At 46.4% G+C, this 17,234-nt stretch overlaps 4 protein-coding genes and 2 non-coding genes across 6 annotated transcripts; 5 read left to right on the forward strand and 1 right to left on the reverse strand.

Annotated features, from left to right (window-relative positions):
• Positions 1-783: 783 nt before the first annotated feature.
• Positions 784-5,963, forward strand: F4817DRAFT_71650 (raptor N-terminal caspase like domain-containing protein). Its single transcript, XM_049307809.1, has 3 exons — positions 784-1,646; positions 1,926-5,551; positions 5,607-5,963. The coding sequence occupies exons 1-3, from the start codon at positions 1,059-1,061 to the stop codon at positions 5,830-5,832; spliced, it is 4,440 nt and encodes a 1,479-aa protein (XP_049160078.1). The 5' UTR covers positions 784-1,058; the 3' UTR covers positions 5,833-5,963.
• A 914-nt stretch (positions 5,964-6,877) lies between these two features.
• F4817DRAFT_t72 lies at positions 6,878-6,949 on the forward strand. Its single transcript has one exon. It is a non-coding gene; the product is annotated as a tRNA-Met (tRNA).
• Positions 6,950-7,365: 416 nt separating this feature from the next.
• Positions 7,366-8,229, reverse strand: F4817DRAFT_364504 (uncharacterized protein; the record flags this gene model as incomplete). The annotated part of the gene is made up of 1 exon (XM_049306757.1): positions 7,366-8,229. A coding segment is annotated over one exon (864 nt), but the record flags the coding sequence as incomplete, so codon positions are not given.
• A 1,691-nt stretch (positions 8,230-9,920) lies between these two features.
• F4817DRAFT_t73 lies at positions 9,921-10,006 on the forward strand. Its single transcript has one exon. It is a non-coding gene; the product is annotated as a tRNA-Arg (tRNA).
• Positions 10,007-11,028: 1,022 nt separating this feature from the next.
• F4817DRAFT_364506 (uncharacterized protein) lies at positions 11,029-11,988 on the forward strand (the record flags this gene model as incomplete). Its single annotated transcript, XM_049306758.1, has 3 exons — positions 11,029-11,309; positions 11,371-11,446; positions 11,554-11,988. The coding sequence occupies 3 exons, from the start codon at positions 11,029-11,031 to the stop codon at positions 11,986-11,988; spliced, it is 792 nt and encodes a 263-aa protein (XP_049160080.1).
• A 753-nt stretch (positions 11,989-12,741) lies between these two features.
• F4817DRAFT_334714 (class I glutamine amidotransferase-like protein) lies at positions 12,742-13,712 on the forward strand. Its single transcript, XM_049302930.1, has 2 exons — positions 12,742-13,304; positions 13,473-13,712. Exons 1-2 carry the CDS (start codon positions 12,862-12,864, stop codon positions 13,495-13,497), a joined length of 468 nt encoding a protein of 155 aa, XP_049160081.1. The 5' UTR covers positions 12,742-12,861; the 3' UTR covers positions 13,498-13,712.
• Positions 13,713-17,234: the final 3,522 nt, after the last annotated feature.

A 17,234-nucleotide genomic window follows, 5' to 3' on the forward strand; every position in this document is an offset into this window, starting at 1 on the left:
GTAAGTATACTGTGAGATGGATGGGTCACCCTAAAATAGGCAATTGATTAGATACAGGTATGCCACTACCTATCAATGTCAGTTAGCTACCGCAGCAACTAAGTTAATGGACCCTGGACTGTTTGGGCTGCTAGCCCAGCAGTGCTAGGCGAGGCTGGATAATGGCGAGGGAGCCATGTGAATATATGCGCGCTTTGGGGACGTGCAAAACGGGCCACCTGAAACACAATAAATTATCTAGCACGTGAACAATACAACGCTTCGGTAAAAAGTTATAAAAAAAGATAGAAAAGTACAGCTTGCCAAACAACTAAACCATCAATATAGGAAATATAATGGGATTATTACACCCGAACTACCCCGATCGTGCAAGGCTAAATATCTGTGTTATATATGCGCATTGATGATGATAAAGGTGTGACGAAGCACCATCTGATAGGCTTCAGGCTTCAGCTCTGTCTCCTGGCATGCGCAGCTTTTAATGGACTTGTCCTGTTTTGATGCCTAAGTGTGAGCAATGGCCAAGCTGAATTGCTATGGATTAACTGCAGCTGAGAGATGTGACTAATGACTTATAAAGTGCTACTATTTGAGAATTCTTTAACTGGCTCTGCAAAATATCAATCAATTGATTGTGAGTGGTATAAGAGGTTGGATGACAAACGCTTACCCCTATTGTTAATTACCTAACATAAAGGAAGGATTTTGAGTTGGAAGCTGTTCTCAAATTATGTATTTCGTCACTAGCTTCGAATGGGGGCTAGGACTGATACCTTAGGTTAGGTACCTAACCTATCCTACCTAAGATAGGTACCTAGGTACATAACATCAGTCCCCACCGTTGTTCCGGGTGTACCTACCAACCAGAGTAGTTAGATTAGACCGCAAAGCTTCATTCGCAAACATCAGCCCAGCCGCCATCGCATCGGCTTGTTGAATAATCAACTTGACCGAGGTCTTCCGCCTCACCACCAGACTCCAACGCCACAGATTTTTTTTAACCTCTCATCGTCAAATAATTTCAACTTGAGGTACATTAAAGATGTGCTACAGCCATTATGACCGCCGTCACAGTCTCCTCCCATAGCGCGTACACTTCTGGCCAGCATCCAAGCCACCACATGCCGACCGCATCTTCCGCATCCTCTACATCTAGGACTGTTTCGTCGTCGCACTCCCGCCCTAATACCATTAATACCCTGACCGCCGATTCTAATACTACGCCGCTGCGCGACCATCAGCAGCTAAACTTAGTGACTAACCTACCCTTAGTTAATGGTACTTCTACCGTTATGCCTTCACGTCTAGGCTCGAACGGCCCAACCTATGCCATACGATCTCCCGAATTGCCCAAGGGACGTCCGCGAACAGCAACAGATGAGCGAGAGCCTGTAGATTTTGGCCGACGTCCATTAACCGCCCCCGGGAATAAGGCTGATCCCATACCCTCCAACTCCCATGACGACTCGGATCACAACCAGTCTAGGTTAACAGTCTCCAAGCCGCCGCTACTACGATCCAAGAGTGAACACATAGTAAGACGTGAAGATGCAGACCAGGCAGATGAAGAAATCTATGAATGGGGAGCTAGGCATGGCTTTGAAGACCATTACCAATCCGAAGATATTATTTCTCAGCTAGCAAATGTGAGTCAAGCTTTGCTTCATATATTGCTAGCCATGTCGCCTTGTCGCCTTGTCGCCTTGTCGCCTTGTCGCCTTGTCGCGTAGAAATTCTCTCGATGCGCCACTACCCGGCAGCATTTTGGAGATGAGACGACATTGCTGTCATATTTACTGCGGTGTTTTTGCATTTGGCGGCGTGGCTGTAGCTATTTTGCTATCATATACCCAACATTGTTTAACTCTTCACATTGAAAAGGCTCCTTCTTATAGTATTGGTTTGGAACTAATTTCTAAATATAGAACTGGTATATGTACTTTACAGATAAGCGACACGAGACCACCGGCCAGCCAGATTCGCCTAATTATGCGATTGAGGATTGGCGTATGCGAGATCGGTTAAAAACTGTTTCGGCTGCTCTAGCTGTATGCCTCAACATTGGGGTTGAGCCTCCTGATCAGTTAAAAACAAACCCGGGGGCTAAGCTCGAGGCGTGGCAAGATCCCTTCGTACCTCCAGCCGCGAAAGCCTTAGAGGCAATTGGAAAGTCGCTACAAGCTCAGTACGAGAATATTTCATTACGAACAAGATATAAGCAATACCTAGACCCATCGGTCGAAGAAACGAAGAGGTTCTGTCAGTCGCTGCGGAGGAATGCCAAGGATGAGCGTGTCCTACTGCATTATAACGGCCATGGTGTTCCGAAGCCAACGGCATCAGGAGAGATTTGGGTCTTTAATAAGACCTTTACTCAGTATATCCCTATTTCGTTGTATGACCTCCAGCATTGGCTTCAGGCGCCTACTATCTTCGTCTGGGATTGTTCTGAGGCCGGTAATATCCTAAATAATTACCACCGCTTCGTAGAGAAACATGAAGAGGAAGAAGAAGCTGCTGCCGCCGCCGACCCTAACTATGAGAAGACTAAATATCGCTCGTATCTTCATCTTGCAGCTTGTGCTGTTAAGGAGAATCTTCCTACTAATCCCCGCCTCCCAGCTGATCTCTTCACCGCGTGTCTAACAACACCCATAGAGATGGCGTTGTGGTTTTTTGTCTTACAAAATCCCCTTAAGACGAGTATTACACCAGAGCGGGCCAAGAAATTGCCCGGTAGATTACAAGAACGGAGAACGCCACTTGGAGAGCTTAACTGGATATTTACGGCAATCACTGACACTATTGCATGGACCTCCTTACCTCGGCAGTTATTCCGTAAGTTCTTCAGGCAAGATCTCATGGTCGCGGCTCTTTTCCGTAATTTCATTCTGGCTCAGAGAATCATGATGGTCTATGGATGTCATCCTCAGTCATATCCAGAATTACCGGATACTCACCAGCATCCTCTATGGGAAAGCTGGGATTTGGCTGTCGATTTAGCGTTGGCACAGCTTCCTATGATGGAGCGAAAGGAGAACGAGGGGATTGAATACGAATACCAAAGCTCAGCCTTCTTCGCAGAGCAGTTGACCGCCTTTGAAGTCTATCTTTCGCGCGGAGATGCTATGCAGAAAAAGCCTCCTGAGCAGCTCCCCGTTGTACTCCAGGTCTTATTGAGCCAACAGCATCGAGTACGTGCTCTGATATTGTTGGGCAAGTTCTTAGATCTAGGTCCCTGGGCAGTCCACCTAGCTCTTAGCATTGGTATCTTTCCCTACGTGTTGAAGCTCCTGCAATCTGCCGCTGCCGAGCTGAAACCTGTTATGGTGTTTATTTGGACCAGGGTTCTCGCCGTAGATGTCTCTTGCCAACCTGATCTGATCAAGGACAGCGGTTACAATTATTTCGCCTCCATACTGAATCCATCTGAAGCGCTTGCCGTCGTTAATACCGATGAACATAAAGCAATGTGCGCCTTCGTGCTCTCAATGCTATGCAAGGGTTACAGACCTGGACAGGCAGTATGCAATTCATCAAATATCATGACGTATTGTCTAACTCATCTTCGTAACGAGGAGAATGTGTTGCTACGCCAGTGGGCGTGCCTTTGCATCAGTCAACTCTGGCAAGATCTGCCCGAGGCGAAATGGAGAGGCATTCGGGAGAACGCGCCCTTGAAGCTGTCTACCTTGACGAAAGATCAGGCTTGCGAAGTACGAGCTGCGGTCATTCATGCTATGACGACGTTCCTAGGCATTCCAGACCTTACAGACGAGGTGGCTAGGGTTGAGGAGTCAATAGCTTGGACGCTTCTAGATATGGCTGGTGACGGCAGTCCACTTGTCCGTAAAGAGTTGCTAGTCTTTATTTCGCATTTTGTCCTTCGTTATGAAAATAAGTTTATCGTTGCTGCTTATGAGCAGCTGGTCGAGGAGAAGGAGTACTTGCACTGTCCCCCAACGGACGACGGTCTAGAGCATAAGATGGGTATGCATTATGCTCGCCCGGAAAATCGCAATCCGGATGGAACAATCAAGGCCACAGCCCAAGGATTATCTTCGAACACTGTATTCGCCGCTTGTTGGAAACATGTCTTGATACTAAACGTAGACCCTCATCCTGAGGTTCAACGAGATGCAACGATTATCGTTGATTATGTTCACGACGCACTTCTATCATCAAGCGCAGGTGTCCCAGCCCGAAATCTAATGGATGACATTCAAAAGCGAACGCGACGATCACGCGGTCACAAGAGGCAACCCTCCATGTCGCGAAATGGCATAGGTGCATCTGCTTCTGATATCATTCCCCCAGAGCCCTCGCCTGGCCTTTTGAAACGGACTGCAAGTCTTCTATTTCAGCTACCCAGCATGTGGGCTGGAGAAGATAAATCGGTTAATTCTATGCCATTGCCTTCCCCCGGGCTTACAAGAACCTCTTCGCAACGGCAGCGACCCGCCAGCGATTGGGCTACTCTCCCTGAACAGATTGATCAGGCCAGTGTATCGGCACATTATCATGTGGCGGATGAGCCTGTGTCAGGGAAATTCAAAGAGCGCCGCCTCGACGAAGCGCCTTCTCTGCCCCTTCCGAGCACGTTCCTGGAGTGGTCTATTGAGTACTTTCGCGAACCGCAGATGCACCCTAGCGAGGCTGAGGAACCGGGAAGCACCGAGTACAACGAGCGTTTGTGGCGGAGATCACGAAACGAGAATATACTCCGAGAGACGCAGCCGCAGAAGCAGTATGCTGGCAGTCACAAGTGGAATAACCAGCTCTGCATTATGAACAACGGCGCTCAACCGGCAAAAATGACGTTTCACCAATACGAAGACCACCTCGCAGTGGCCGACGATGGGAACACTGTCTATATCTGGGATTGGAAAAAGCAGACTAGATTAAACCGATTCTCGAATGGGAACCCGGAAGGCTCGAAGATCAGCGATATGACGTTTATCAACGAGGACGACACGGCGTTCCTAATGACGGGCTCATCCGATGGCGTGCTCCGGGTCTACCGTAATTACGATACCCCCAAGACGACCGAGTTAGCATCGGCCTGGAGAGCACTTACTCATATGGTCCCTAGTAATGTCAATTCTGGTATGGTGTTCGACTGGCAGCAGGTGACGGGCAATGTGCTTGTTGCGGGAGATGTTCGTGTCATCCGGGTCTGGGCTGCCGCATACGAAACGTGCATAATGGACATACCCGCACGCTCAGGATCTTGCGTTACCTCATTAACATCGGACCAGATGACTGGCAATATCTTTGTGGCCGGATTTGGGGACGGTGCGGTTAGAGTGTTCGATACTCGACTCCGACCGCACGAGTCAATGGTAAAGAAATGGAAGGACGATTCCGATCGACAGTGGATTAGAGACGTGCACATGCAGCGCGGAGGTCAGCGCGAGTTGCTTTCAGCGAGCCGAAACGGGAAAGTAAAGCTTTGGGACATTCGAATGGATTCGCCGCTCCGCGTTATCCAAGCAACTCGCGATACCATCCGCACAGCAAGCACGCACGAACACTTACCAGTATTCTCTGTGTAAGTCACTGGCCGATGCCAAATTTATATTACTTATGCTAACACAATATTTTAGCGGAACGTCCGCCCACACCGTAAAGGTCTTCAACTTCAATGGCAACGAACTCTCCCGTATGGAACCTTACTCTAGCTTCCTACAACAGAATCGCGGCGCGCCCATCTCTGCCACCGCCTTCCATCCGCACCGCATGATCCTAGGCTGCGCAGCTCGCGGCGACTACCACATCAATCTCTTCACCTGTGCCAGCGAGAAGCCGGAAGCCTTCCTCAACTCGCTATGAACCTACACATAACCTTCCTTTCGGCTTTCCAACCATAGCCCATAGCCGCCATCATCCTCTTTTCACGTAGATAGAAAAGAGGACACGTTTAATGCTAGTAACGGAGTTGTAATGACTGACTATATCTTCTTTCTCTAACCTCCCCCCCCCCCTTTTTTTTGAATGCTTTGAGCTCTGCTCAAGTAACGACTAGAGCACCTATCCGCTCGTAAAATACAACGGAGCAGGGTAGACGAACGGGTAACTTGATACGGATTAGGCATGGAGGCAGGTAGTTGTTTCAGGCGGAGTCGGGAGGAAATCTATTGGAACGGTATCATACGCTTTTTGTTTTTCGTGCTTAACCCCCCCTTCTTCTTCTTTTTTTTTTTTTTGCATTTCCTGTCCCAGGCTGGAGGAGGGAAAGGGTCACGTTTCGGAAATGGATGTGATTGGTCGATCCTAGATATGATGCTGTAATAAATCTCAGTTGGAGGGTTTATCCGACCTGAGATTGTTCTCGATGTTTACCTCGTTACCTAACTTTATGAAGTAGTAATAAGTGTATGTTTTTGATGATGATGATGATAATGATCAGGTTAATGCTGTTGATACCGGTGTCTTGATATCCAACTTTCTTTAGGTATTGCTTGCACATAATTGTCCCGTAGAGTAAGAGAAAAAGGAACGATGTGAACGCCTCGTGTTTTTAGAATGACGCGGTGTTAAGCTACACGTAATAAGGGATCATAAATATGTTATTGTAGGTTCATTTTCTCATAATCCCAAGTTCTCTCCCCGATGTTGATTACCCATGGTAAGATATATGGCGCACTCCTCCACGGTACCTAAAGTGTGAATGTGTTTGTTAATTTGTGATAACTAATAATGGAACAACGATGCGAAAGAGCCAGACGATAGAATTTTTTTGTCTACCTGGGTAAAATAAAACCTGCCAGTGCTAGTGAATAATAACGCAAAGGTGTACGAAAACGCTATAAGGTGAAATTGCACGGCTACATTCAACCACCACGAATCCAAAGAATTTTCTGTGGATACAAGTTGAAGCTTCATGGCGCAGTGGAAGCGCGCCGGGCTCATAACCCGGAGGACCTCCGATCGAAACGGAGTGAAGCTAGCTCCTTCTTTTTTAAACTTTTTTTTTTGGGTAGCCATTTTAGTTTCTTTTCTTCTTCCATTCCTACAAAAGTTTGCTTTCTCTTAGCTCGGGCCATAGTATTATTATTCTAGCATTAAGAAGTGTGCCTATATTGATATCCGTATCTATAAGATTCGGTACGCTTTCATTTTGATATTCTTGTGTCCCTTCTACCAAGAGCTTTGCCCTATAAACAGAAATTGGTATCCCTACTAAATAAATTTTACTCCGCTGAACTCTTAAACGAAAACCGCTAAATCCTCTTTAAACCTACTAAATTAGTTAGTTTTCTTCCTTTGTGTCCACAACGCTGCAGCTAGGAATAGAAAGGGCAAATAGGTAAGTACATACCCAAAAGAAAGACCGTAGAAATGTTTAAGACCACAGATCTGCCCTCAAAGTGGTCGAGGAGACGATAGCGGAGGACTGCTAGGCATGGAAGGAGAGAGTTGAGATGGGGGCGTAGAGGGACTGGAAGCATGTGGCATTTCATCTTGCGGCGTCGATTCCGGCTGGCTCCCGGGCTCAGTTGGAGTACTTCGTCCTGTTGGTAAAGGATTGCGAATCTGTGAGAAACCCCCTCTAGAAGCGGCAAAGGGTCTCCGGCCTGCTGTAGGAGCCACGGTTTGACGTATCGGTAGTTCCATTGTAATTGCCGCTAGTGTCTGTTGTGCCTCTAGTGTCTGTTGTGCAAGGAAACGATCCGACGCAGATGGATTATGAACTTCGGGAGATAGGGATTGTATTCGATTTCGTCGATACCGTCTCGGGCGCCTGGTGTTAATGTCTAAATTCATCTCAGGAATTTCTCCTTGATACGAGAGGTGGTTGAGCAGCCTATCTACAGCCACGTTTTGAGGCGGCAATGTAGCCGTGGAAGATTCAGGAGTGGTCGTAAGAACACGGTTAGGGGAGAGTAAACGTAGTGGATTCTCTATCAGAGGTTCTGGGCGTTGCCTATGCGGCAAGTATCGAGATTGCCCAGCTATTGGATCGGTCCGTCTGTAAAACTCCTCGGATAGTGTTAGTGGTCCATGATCATCATGCCTCTGCCCTGAGTGCTGATTTTCCTTCTTTCTTCGTTGCATTTCTTTTTCTTCCTGAGACATTTGCCCATTCGTGCGTTGTGGTTCCGTCTTTCGCAAATGGTTCAGTAGAAACAGCTTTCTAGTAGGTTTAGGTGTTTCCTGTCGGCTAATCGCTGGCGGATGTTCCCCTCTTTGGTCTTGTGTTCCATATAAAACTTCTTCTGAGGTATCCTCACAGTCGCAACTTTTCCATGTCGAGCCGCAACGATAGCAAAACTGGTGACCGCAATAGCATCTGTACAGGCCGAAGGATGAATATGGTAAGCATACCTTATTAAGATAACAATGGAAATACGATGTATGAACTCACGTCATATGGATACATCCAGCCGCTCGAGAGATCGTAGAGTTGCACTGTGGACATTTCCGCCAACCCTCACGCTGGGCCAAGGCCTCTAATTCGGTATCTATAGGCGGTCCCTCACACCCCGACTCAGTAGGCTCATGTTCCTGCTCGCATTTCTGACAAGTCTTGGATTTGCACTTGTCACATACAATGATATTGCTTCCCTCTATCGTATTTTGGGTATTGAGAATGGCCCTACATTGTTTCTGTGAGCAATATAGGGGCGGTGGTTCGCGTTTCTCGCGGTCTATTTTTCGATATTCTTCCAAGATCGCGCTCGACCGTATCCATTCGACGTCTTGATCTCTGAGGATAAACTGACAACACGTGGGCGGCCAGCGATACTTCTCGGCTATCTTTAATTTAAGGTACCTCTCTAAGCAGTCCCGGCACCAGAAGCACCCGCATGGGAATTGTCGCAGATCACAGTCTGTCTCGAGGCAACTTACGCATCTTCTCGGGGCCAAGGGGTTTCTAATGTTAGTTGGGGCTTCTTCCTCCATAGTCCGCAGAGCGCCCCCGTCCTTTTCAAGCACGTGTTTAGTGTTGGCGCCAGTGTCAAATTGTCTGAAGACTTTTGGGCTTTTGTGATAGAAGTCTCAACTCGAACTGCGGCTCTTATGATTCTTATAGGTAGATGAATGATAATCAGCGACGGGTTTTTAGGTTGGTAAGACTGGAAGGGTGATATCTGATCGCTATAGGAATAGTTTCTATTGGACTAGTTTTCCAAAATAATGGCTATAGTTTATGGTGATCAAGAAGAGGTAGAGAGGGAATAAGAATTGCATTCCAAGTTAGGTACCTTAGTACCTGTATTTAGGGTTCCTACAAGGTACCTATGTATGTATAAAGCTCCTCCCTTCTATACATGTAGGTGTTCTTCCCTCACATGCTCTGTCACGGCGACCCTTCTCATTGGTCCAATTGGGATTTAGCTACCTAAAGTGGTAATGCAATACCGAGCCACTTTCCCTCGTTGTCTTTTATCGGCTATCACTCAGCATTAGGCTAGGTACCTAGTAGGTAGTTTCCCTTTTGATAAGAAGAGGAAACAGCTACAACATACTCCTAGTCGTATTATTCAAACTGTTCTTTCCCTCTCACAATATCTCAAAGTGAGGCAGGAGCAACCAGCCCTGTAGGTACCTAAGATACAAGTTTCCATGAGCTCTTTTTCCCTTTATCAACTAGATTGTACGTGTATCGACGCATGTTGATACGTTTAGCTTTGCCCTAGTTGTCCGATCATTATTAGTTACCTAATCGAGTCACCCGAGCAGGCCCCGAGACCTTCTTACAGCGGATTGTGCGAACCCTTCCAGCCTTATCCTGTAAGTTCCTTCCTCGCCGTAACGGAAAGTAGACGGGCTATGCCCTGTTTCTATCATAGGTCAGAAGATCAGGAGACATATGAATAGTAATTTCAAAAGATGTATCACTAACGAGATGGCACACCAAAGGCCAAGTGGTGTAGATGTTAGACATAACTTTCGCATCGTACCTTCCATCATCAGCCTGCATGTAGTAGTGGTTAACTTATCGGCCTCCGACTTTTCAGTTAGACAGCCGGGAACCCGGGTTCGAATCCCGGTGCAGGTGCTCACTCTTTTTGCTTTTCTCCCCCTTATTCATTTTTATGTTCTACTGTCCTTCTTTTTATCGTTCCTTACTACCTAGGTGCCTACTATAATGGCCTAAATTACAGGTACCTAAGTTAGGCAGTTAATCATGTAACTATATGTTTTTCATGTTATTGACTTGTTATACCGCCGTGAATGTGTTCAACCTGGGAGGATAATGCCACATTAGCTTTGAATTATAGAATTTCATAAGATTGGATAGGGAGTCTAACCTATTGCCATATGAAATCAGTGCACAAAGCCAATAACTCGCAGATTGGACTGATAGCAGAAAGGTACTCATTACGTGAGTTCCCTAGGTAAGTACATGTCAACACGGCTAAATCGCATTCAGTATTCTATTTCCTCTTTAAGGAGTATGGAGTGGGTGCTTAATGTTGGGAACTAATCCAGAAATGTTGTTAATTGTTAATAATCCTTAGTATAATATGATAGGACTAAGGTAGGATCTTAGGTATATCATACTAAAAATATCATACCAAAAATACAAGCAAATCGACCCAAACATCCACCATCCTAGAAATAATCACCAGATCACCAATAAAGTGGGAGGCTTATCGCAACTTGAAGAATAAGATGGTTAGCCTACGCTCATCGTAAGCATATCCACCATTTTTTATCATGCTATTCGTCAACCCCTAAGCCGCATATAGAGACATACTGCGAAATATGCCCTTTTGGTACCGCGAAAATAATAGTTCGATGCCTGAATATCTTACGAATAAATCCTAATGGCACCCTCTTGCCTATGAAGTTCAGCCCCTGGGTGATTGATTGGAGGAGATTGGTTCATGAGGTCATCATCCTTGGGCTAAACTTACTTATAAGCAGATAATTCGTACAGCTGAGATAGGGCTGTAGCTAAGGCCATCTGATATAAATATATGATATTTCCTCCACTTCAATTCCTCGAGTCAAAATAATCAACCAAACCAAGAGTAGTATCACTGGCGACCCAACTCAAGGGAGAAAGAAAAAACAATGTTGTTGACCCATTTATTGACTAGTTTTCTTCTGCTGGGGTTTCCTACCCAGCCGGTTCAAAGTGAACCGATACCAGCAACCCTAACTCATCGCGGGGCACCTCTCGTCGATTTCAACGCCGCGCGTGGTGACGACCCCAGGAAGCTTGGAAGTCTTAACCTAGAGAAGGGCAAGGGTGACAGGCCCAAGCAAAACACCAAAGACTTATACATCAAGTTGGACAAGGATTGGAAGGGTACCAAGGCTGCACATTTCCACCACAAAGCCGGCTATCGCAGGTAAGGAAGCCCAATTATCACTTTCCAAGTAGGGTGAAGACTAATACACACTTTTTAATAGAGCTGAATACCATTCGCTGAAGGGCCAGACCAAAGCTGGAACTACGTATTTCATTACGTATAGCTTCGCGCTCGAGGTCAGTACAATAAGTCCATCTCGGTCCATTTATTTCATACTATCAGCATCTGTGTTTAGATATCGCACCAACTAAAGCCTTTCAAATCCATTAATGAAAAGTTTTAGGAACTTCCCGACGGCCTAATCGTATTCCAATGGAAAGAATACAAGGCCAACAACGACCACGACAAGGGCGCCAACATCCCTCTCGCCCTGGAGTTGCGGAAGAACAAGCTAGAATTCACGCATACTTCGGTTTGGAAGGAGCACGGCCGCAAGGTCCAGTGGTCGCAAGACGTCAAGCCGCGCACTATGTACAAGATCGGTCTAGAGATCGAAGCCAAAGCGAAGGATGGCCATGTGAAACTTTGGCTCAACGGCAAGCCTGTAACGTTCGATACTACGAAGTCCCAGACGCTCACTGGAAACATGTATCCTGGCGAGAGCGACCCGAAGTTCGGCATATACGGCGGCGAGGATGTTCAGGTCGACAGTTATGTTTACCAGGTACAGATTGGTACGAGTCAGGGAGACGTCGACCAGAGTTATTTTGGCAAATAAGGAATATGGAAGCCCGGTGAAGATCGTAAACTATCTATGTAGATAGAGGAATATGTCTTATATTCCCCTATTTCTTTCTTCCTTTTTTTCTTATTTTCCTATACGGCTACCTAAGCAATCAGGGCAAGCTGGTTGATTTCTATCAGTCCTTCTCAGGATGACGTTCTTTACTATCGCTACGAAAAGACGTTCGTTTAAGTCAGGTTGACTTATAATAAAACAGCACTGCCATCCCATACTTTGCTTCATTACCGTAGTTGATACGAACACAATACTCATTTGAACAAGGATATAAAAGCCTATCCAAACGACTATACACATGTCTCTTGTTAAACAGAAGTTCGTATAAGCTTATTAACATAACTCTGTTCTGCTTAAGATGGCAACTACCCGCATAAAGCATTCAACACCTAGGAGTCACATCCCTGAATCTGGGGCTGCTGGGTAAGCTCGCACCCCCCCGGTCCTCTCCCTTCTTCCCTGCATCTCGGGAAGTCGTACCAGGCAGCAGTTTTCTCGATTCGACATTAGAAGTGCAGCTATTAAGCGACACTAGTCCACGTCAGGACGTCCGTATTACTCAGCTCGAGCCGCCGGCTCCGACCCCGGATCACGATCCCTTGGCGACCTTTGCATCATTCGTACTTATAACATACCTTAGCTAGTTACTATGGTATGCTTAGGTATCCAAATCCAATTAAGTTTTGCTTCGATAATATGACTCTCCAGTTGCGATCCTCAGGCCGGAATACCCTTTGCTCCTCGTATCGTTAAGGACAGAATCATTCGGCTACTCTCTTAGCTATCATCTACCCTGCACGAAATACCATCCTTACCAACATACTTACCCCTACACCATAGCCAAGCCAAGCCATGTCGCCCCAAAACTCCCCCTCCAGCCACGGCCATCCAACCCGCTTCGCGGTGGCGCTATACCCGGGATTCCAAGCGCTGGACGTGTTCGGCCCGCTCGACATCCTCAACATGTTGTCCAAGATCCGTCCTCTATCCCTAGAAATCTTATCCACAACGCTTGACCCGGTCCCGACGCTGACTCCGTCCTCGGGCCACTCTACGGGCCAATCTGTCGTGCCCACGCGCACCTATGCTGATGGCGTCGACGACATCCAAGTTCTGCTCGTCCCCGGCGGCTTCGGCTCTCGCGATCCGGCGAATGTGGCCCCCGTCGTCGAGTACGTGCGCGCAGCGTACCCGCGCCTCAGGTACTTGTTGACGGTGTGCACGGGCAGCGCAGTGGTAGCCACGTCGGGTGTGTTAGACGGGCGGCGGGCGACTTCGAACAAGAGGGCGTGGAAGTGGGTTCGTTGTTCCCTTTTTCTTTTTCTTTTTCTTTTTCTTTTCTTCAGCACCTACCTACCTACCTATCTACGTTTCGGATTTCTCTCAGCCCCCTTTTCCCTTTCCACCCGCCCTACCCCTTAGCTGTAAGTGCGGTAATTAACGGGAAGCGGTGGCGACAAAAGGCCACGGCGCAGGGCACGCGCGTGAACTGGGTGCGCCAGGCACGCTGGGTGACGGACGGCAATATCTGGACGTCGTCGGGCATCTCGGCAGGTATCGACATGATGTACGCCTTCGTCGCGGACCAGTACGGCGAGGATGTCGCGCAGACTCTGGCTAATGCGTCTGAGTATGTCCGGAACACGGACCCGGAGTTTGATCCATTTGCCGGAAAAGCGGAGAACGGGACTGCGAAGTAAGGGGTTGTCTAAATATAGTTGCGTCTGTGCTTGTGCTTGGGACTCTGGTAGGACAGACGGGTGGGCGGGCGAAGAGTGTGTGTAGGGGGTGCATGATACCACTATAGAGAATACGAAGTATACCTAAGCAATGAATATAGTTCAGCCTATCAATCCATCACGAGACCTTCTGATTCTCTATTAAGTGAATTCATCACATTACTATATCTAACTTACCTAAGGGGGCGTATTGACCCCCTACTCCGATAAAAGCGTAGCAAATGGCAGAAACATAGGTAGTCGCCACTCACATTTCTTAAACTTCTATCACTCAGTCTCTAGCAAACTCAGACCGAATATAGACACTCGCACTGCTCCTCAAGACTTGAGCTGTAGCGGTAGAAATTTGATATTAACATAATACGAAGTAAATATTCAGCCTCATGTCACTTGAGTACGTGGATGTCTTACATATTATCTGGATCGTCAAGGAACATTGCAACAGCATATCTAAGACACTTTAGCCTATTACATACCTAGAGAGTAGCTTAGTCATTTGGATTAGCTGCTTGAAGTCATGGTATTGATAAGAAAGTTACAAGGTTGACTCCCCAAGACTATGCTGGTATATTTTTTAGATTATCTTAAACAATTTGCCATGCGTGATTCCGTGATGTCGTACAATAGTATCAAGGTATATACCTATAGTTATTATAATCACCTTGGTATTTAGTTACATACGTAGGGTTTGAAAACCGGGACAAGTTGCAACAGCCATGTCAAGTGAATAATTATCTCAACAAGATCCAATCTAGATCCGAAGCGGAAACATGATCAGTGTGACAATAGGTAATCGAAACACCGGTAAAGCGGTCTGGTGCTGCTATATTGCCCCTAACTACCCCTACAGGCTTTCCGAACGAAAAGGAGGCGACTAAGGAGGACAGATTGTAGTGGTATATTAAAAATATCTCGTGTGGTAATAGGTATTGTATATACCTTGGATACCTAGGACTTTTCTATTCATATCGTTTATATTTATAGGAGCGGTGAAAGATGCCATTCCATACACGCAGTAGTTATCGTCGCAAACCGAGAGCTTCGTATATGACTCGCTGGCTACCTATCTTGTAGCACTTACCTACGCAATGAGACTCCGATCGAAATAGCGTTCGGGCCCGTGTGCAATATGCTGTGTAATTCACAAGCTACGAAACTAATTTTCTGCTTCTTCAGTATTTATGATCATAGGTGGACACGATACTTGTTTCCCTCAATATTAACAAAACTCGCATTCTATTGCATTGTGCAGCGGGCGGCAGCTTAGCCCCCGGTTGGCCGTACGGTAGATATAGATGACGATTCGGGATTGTTCGCGTATGGATGATTGTGTTGTTCTACCGAACCCATACGATTAGTGGCCGGTCAGTCTTTGCTTACTTTTACCGGGCGGTGACAGGTTATAAGGACGCAAAGGACAAGATGGTAGGTATTTAATAGGTCGCATTATCGTTACTGGTTGCTAGAGCTTATCTGCGATAATATGGTTCGAGTATCAGCAAAACAGGCAGACTATTGGATAGCGATCCGGCATCGCCGGGGGTGCGGCGGATAGACGCATGTCACAAGGATTTCCCGACTTGGCCACCTCGGATCTCGGGTCTGCGGTCTGAATCCGAAGCCGAATTAGTCATAGTGCCTCCTTTCCAGATGCCAGAATGTCGGGTCAGCGGTGCTATGCCTAGGATGGCAAGAGCAAATTTTCTTTGGGTGACAATCTCGCGTTTGTATCGAGGCCATGTATGTGGTTAGATTTCGGCATGTTCAAGGGGCAACCGAAGATCGTGTCGATATGTATTGTTCCCGATTTCCCTAGCATTACTATAGTTGGAAATGGCCCTGTAAATTGTCGATCTGATGGAACCCAGGTCTTTTGGATAAGGCTGGATACCCCGGTTGCAAAAGCAGGTTTTGTAATCCCTGCCAATGCATTCAGATTCGATATTCTCTGCGAGTTGCCACGATACGTAGCTCATCTTGGCATATCGAAGCACACTGAATTCTGACTTAAACCAGAACTGTTGTCCTTTAGCATAACATATCTATTGTAATTTACAAGTGGTCAAGGATTGATATATAAATATAAATGGTTGGTGGCTAGATATCCACGTGAGATTTCATGAAGGGTAACGGTTGCAGACCCCCTTGGGCTTCAGAAAACGAGTCTACTCGTATCTCGCACGCAGACACACACGCGTCAGGTCGGAGACGCCATAAGCGGCTCGTTGCAGTTCCGCATGATTTTCCTACCAGCGGTAGACCTGGTGGCTTGGGAGATTGATATGGGATACCTGTATGTACCTGTAGCATATGTACTGACATGAAGTAGATACCTATAAAATCTTATCTCTTCTGCAAAAGATTTTAACACCTTGGCCTGAAGATATCGAATAAGCTGCGAGAGTGTTAGATGAACAGGCAAATTTATGCAATAGTTACGCATCGATGAGGCTTGAGTGAATAATGTAATGGATGTATTGGTTTCCATAAAGAATAAAGAAAAAAAAAGAAAAAAAAATAATAAAAAAAGAGAAAAAAAAAGAGGAAACCTCGCATTGCTATCCGACAGGTACATAGCACCTATGTAACTTCATCGAGAAGACTTCAAGGTTGTTGATTAGCGGTGGTATTTTTGGGACTGGGACCGAGCCGCGGCAGAGTACTATGGAGAGAAAATGAACTTTTACATTATACACTATGTACAATAGCTCTCTTCCCTGAAGGATTTGCGATACCTACCAGGATGCATTTGATTTGAGGTTAATACTAGATCTCGCGTTTTTTTCTCGGGTTCCTGGCCATGCGATTGGTTCGGAGTATTTCTCCCGTCTATTAATTGGCTGACCGATATCCTTCGCATCTGGGGAAGATAAAACTGCATCGAGTATCAACAGCGGTGAGCATGTTGTTGTTACCTGGTTCATCTATTAGCTTTCTCCTTTTCTTCTACTGCTTGAAATATTTGAGTAATGGATGGCGTCGAATTGAATTTGGGCACGAGGCGGAATATGAGTTCGTTATCGCTAAAAAGTTGTACTGCCGCGCGGAAGACGGTAGTTCTAGAATCCTATTGGAGTACTTGGAAATGCAAGGGTAAATCCCTCGCTGTATCGACGTGGCCGAGATGTTACCTATTGATTATACGCATGTAGCCATGCTGCCATGGCATAGGTAATTGAAAACGCCACCAGCATTTTAAACTAGACTCGATGGACTTCACGATGGCTAGTGGAGCTTCCATATTACCTGATCATATTGTACATTGACAGATAGCATAAAAGGTGAGGAATATGGTCTGTAGTGAGGAATCGCAACTTCGATTGTTGGTTTGTAAGAGGTATACACATGTACCTAGGTACTAACCTGTCGCGTAGAGTTCTACCTAAGGCTGCTGCAGGTGCATCACGCCAAGATATTTTTTTCTCTAGGTAGAGGTACGTTTATAAAAACTAAAAGCTACAGTGGAGCCTAGAGCTCTTAAAATAA

This window comes from Daldinia loculata (genome assembly GCF_022478755.1).
Source record: "Daldinia loculata strain CBS 113971 unplaced genomic scaffold F4817scaffold_18, whole genome shotgun sequence".
Lineage (NCBI taxonomy): Eukaryota > Fungi > Ascomycota > Sordariomycetes > Xylariales > Hypoxylaceae > Daldinia > Daldinia loculata.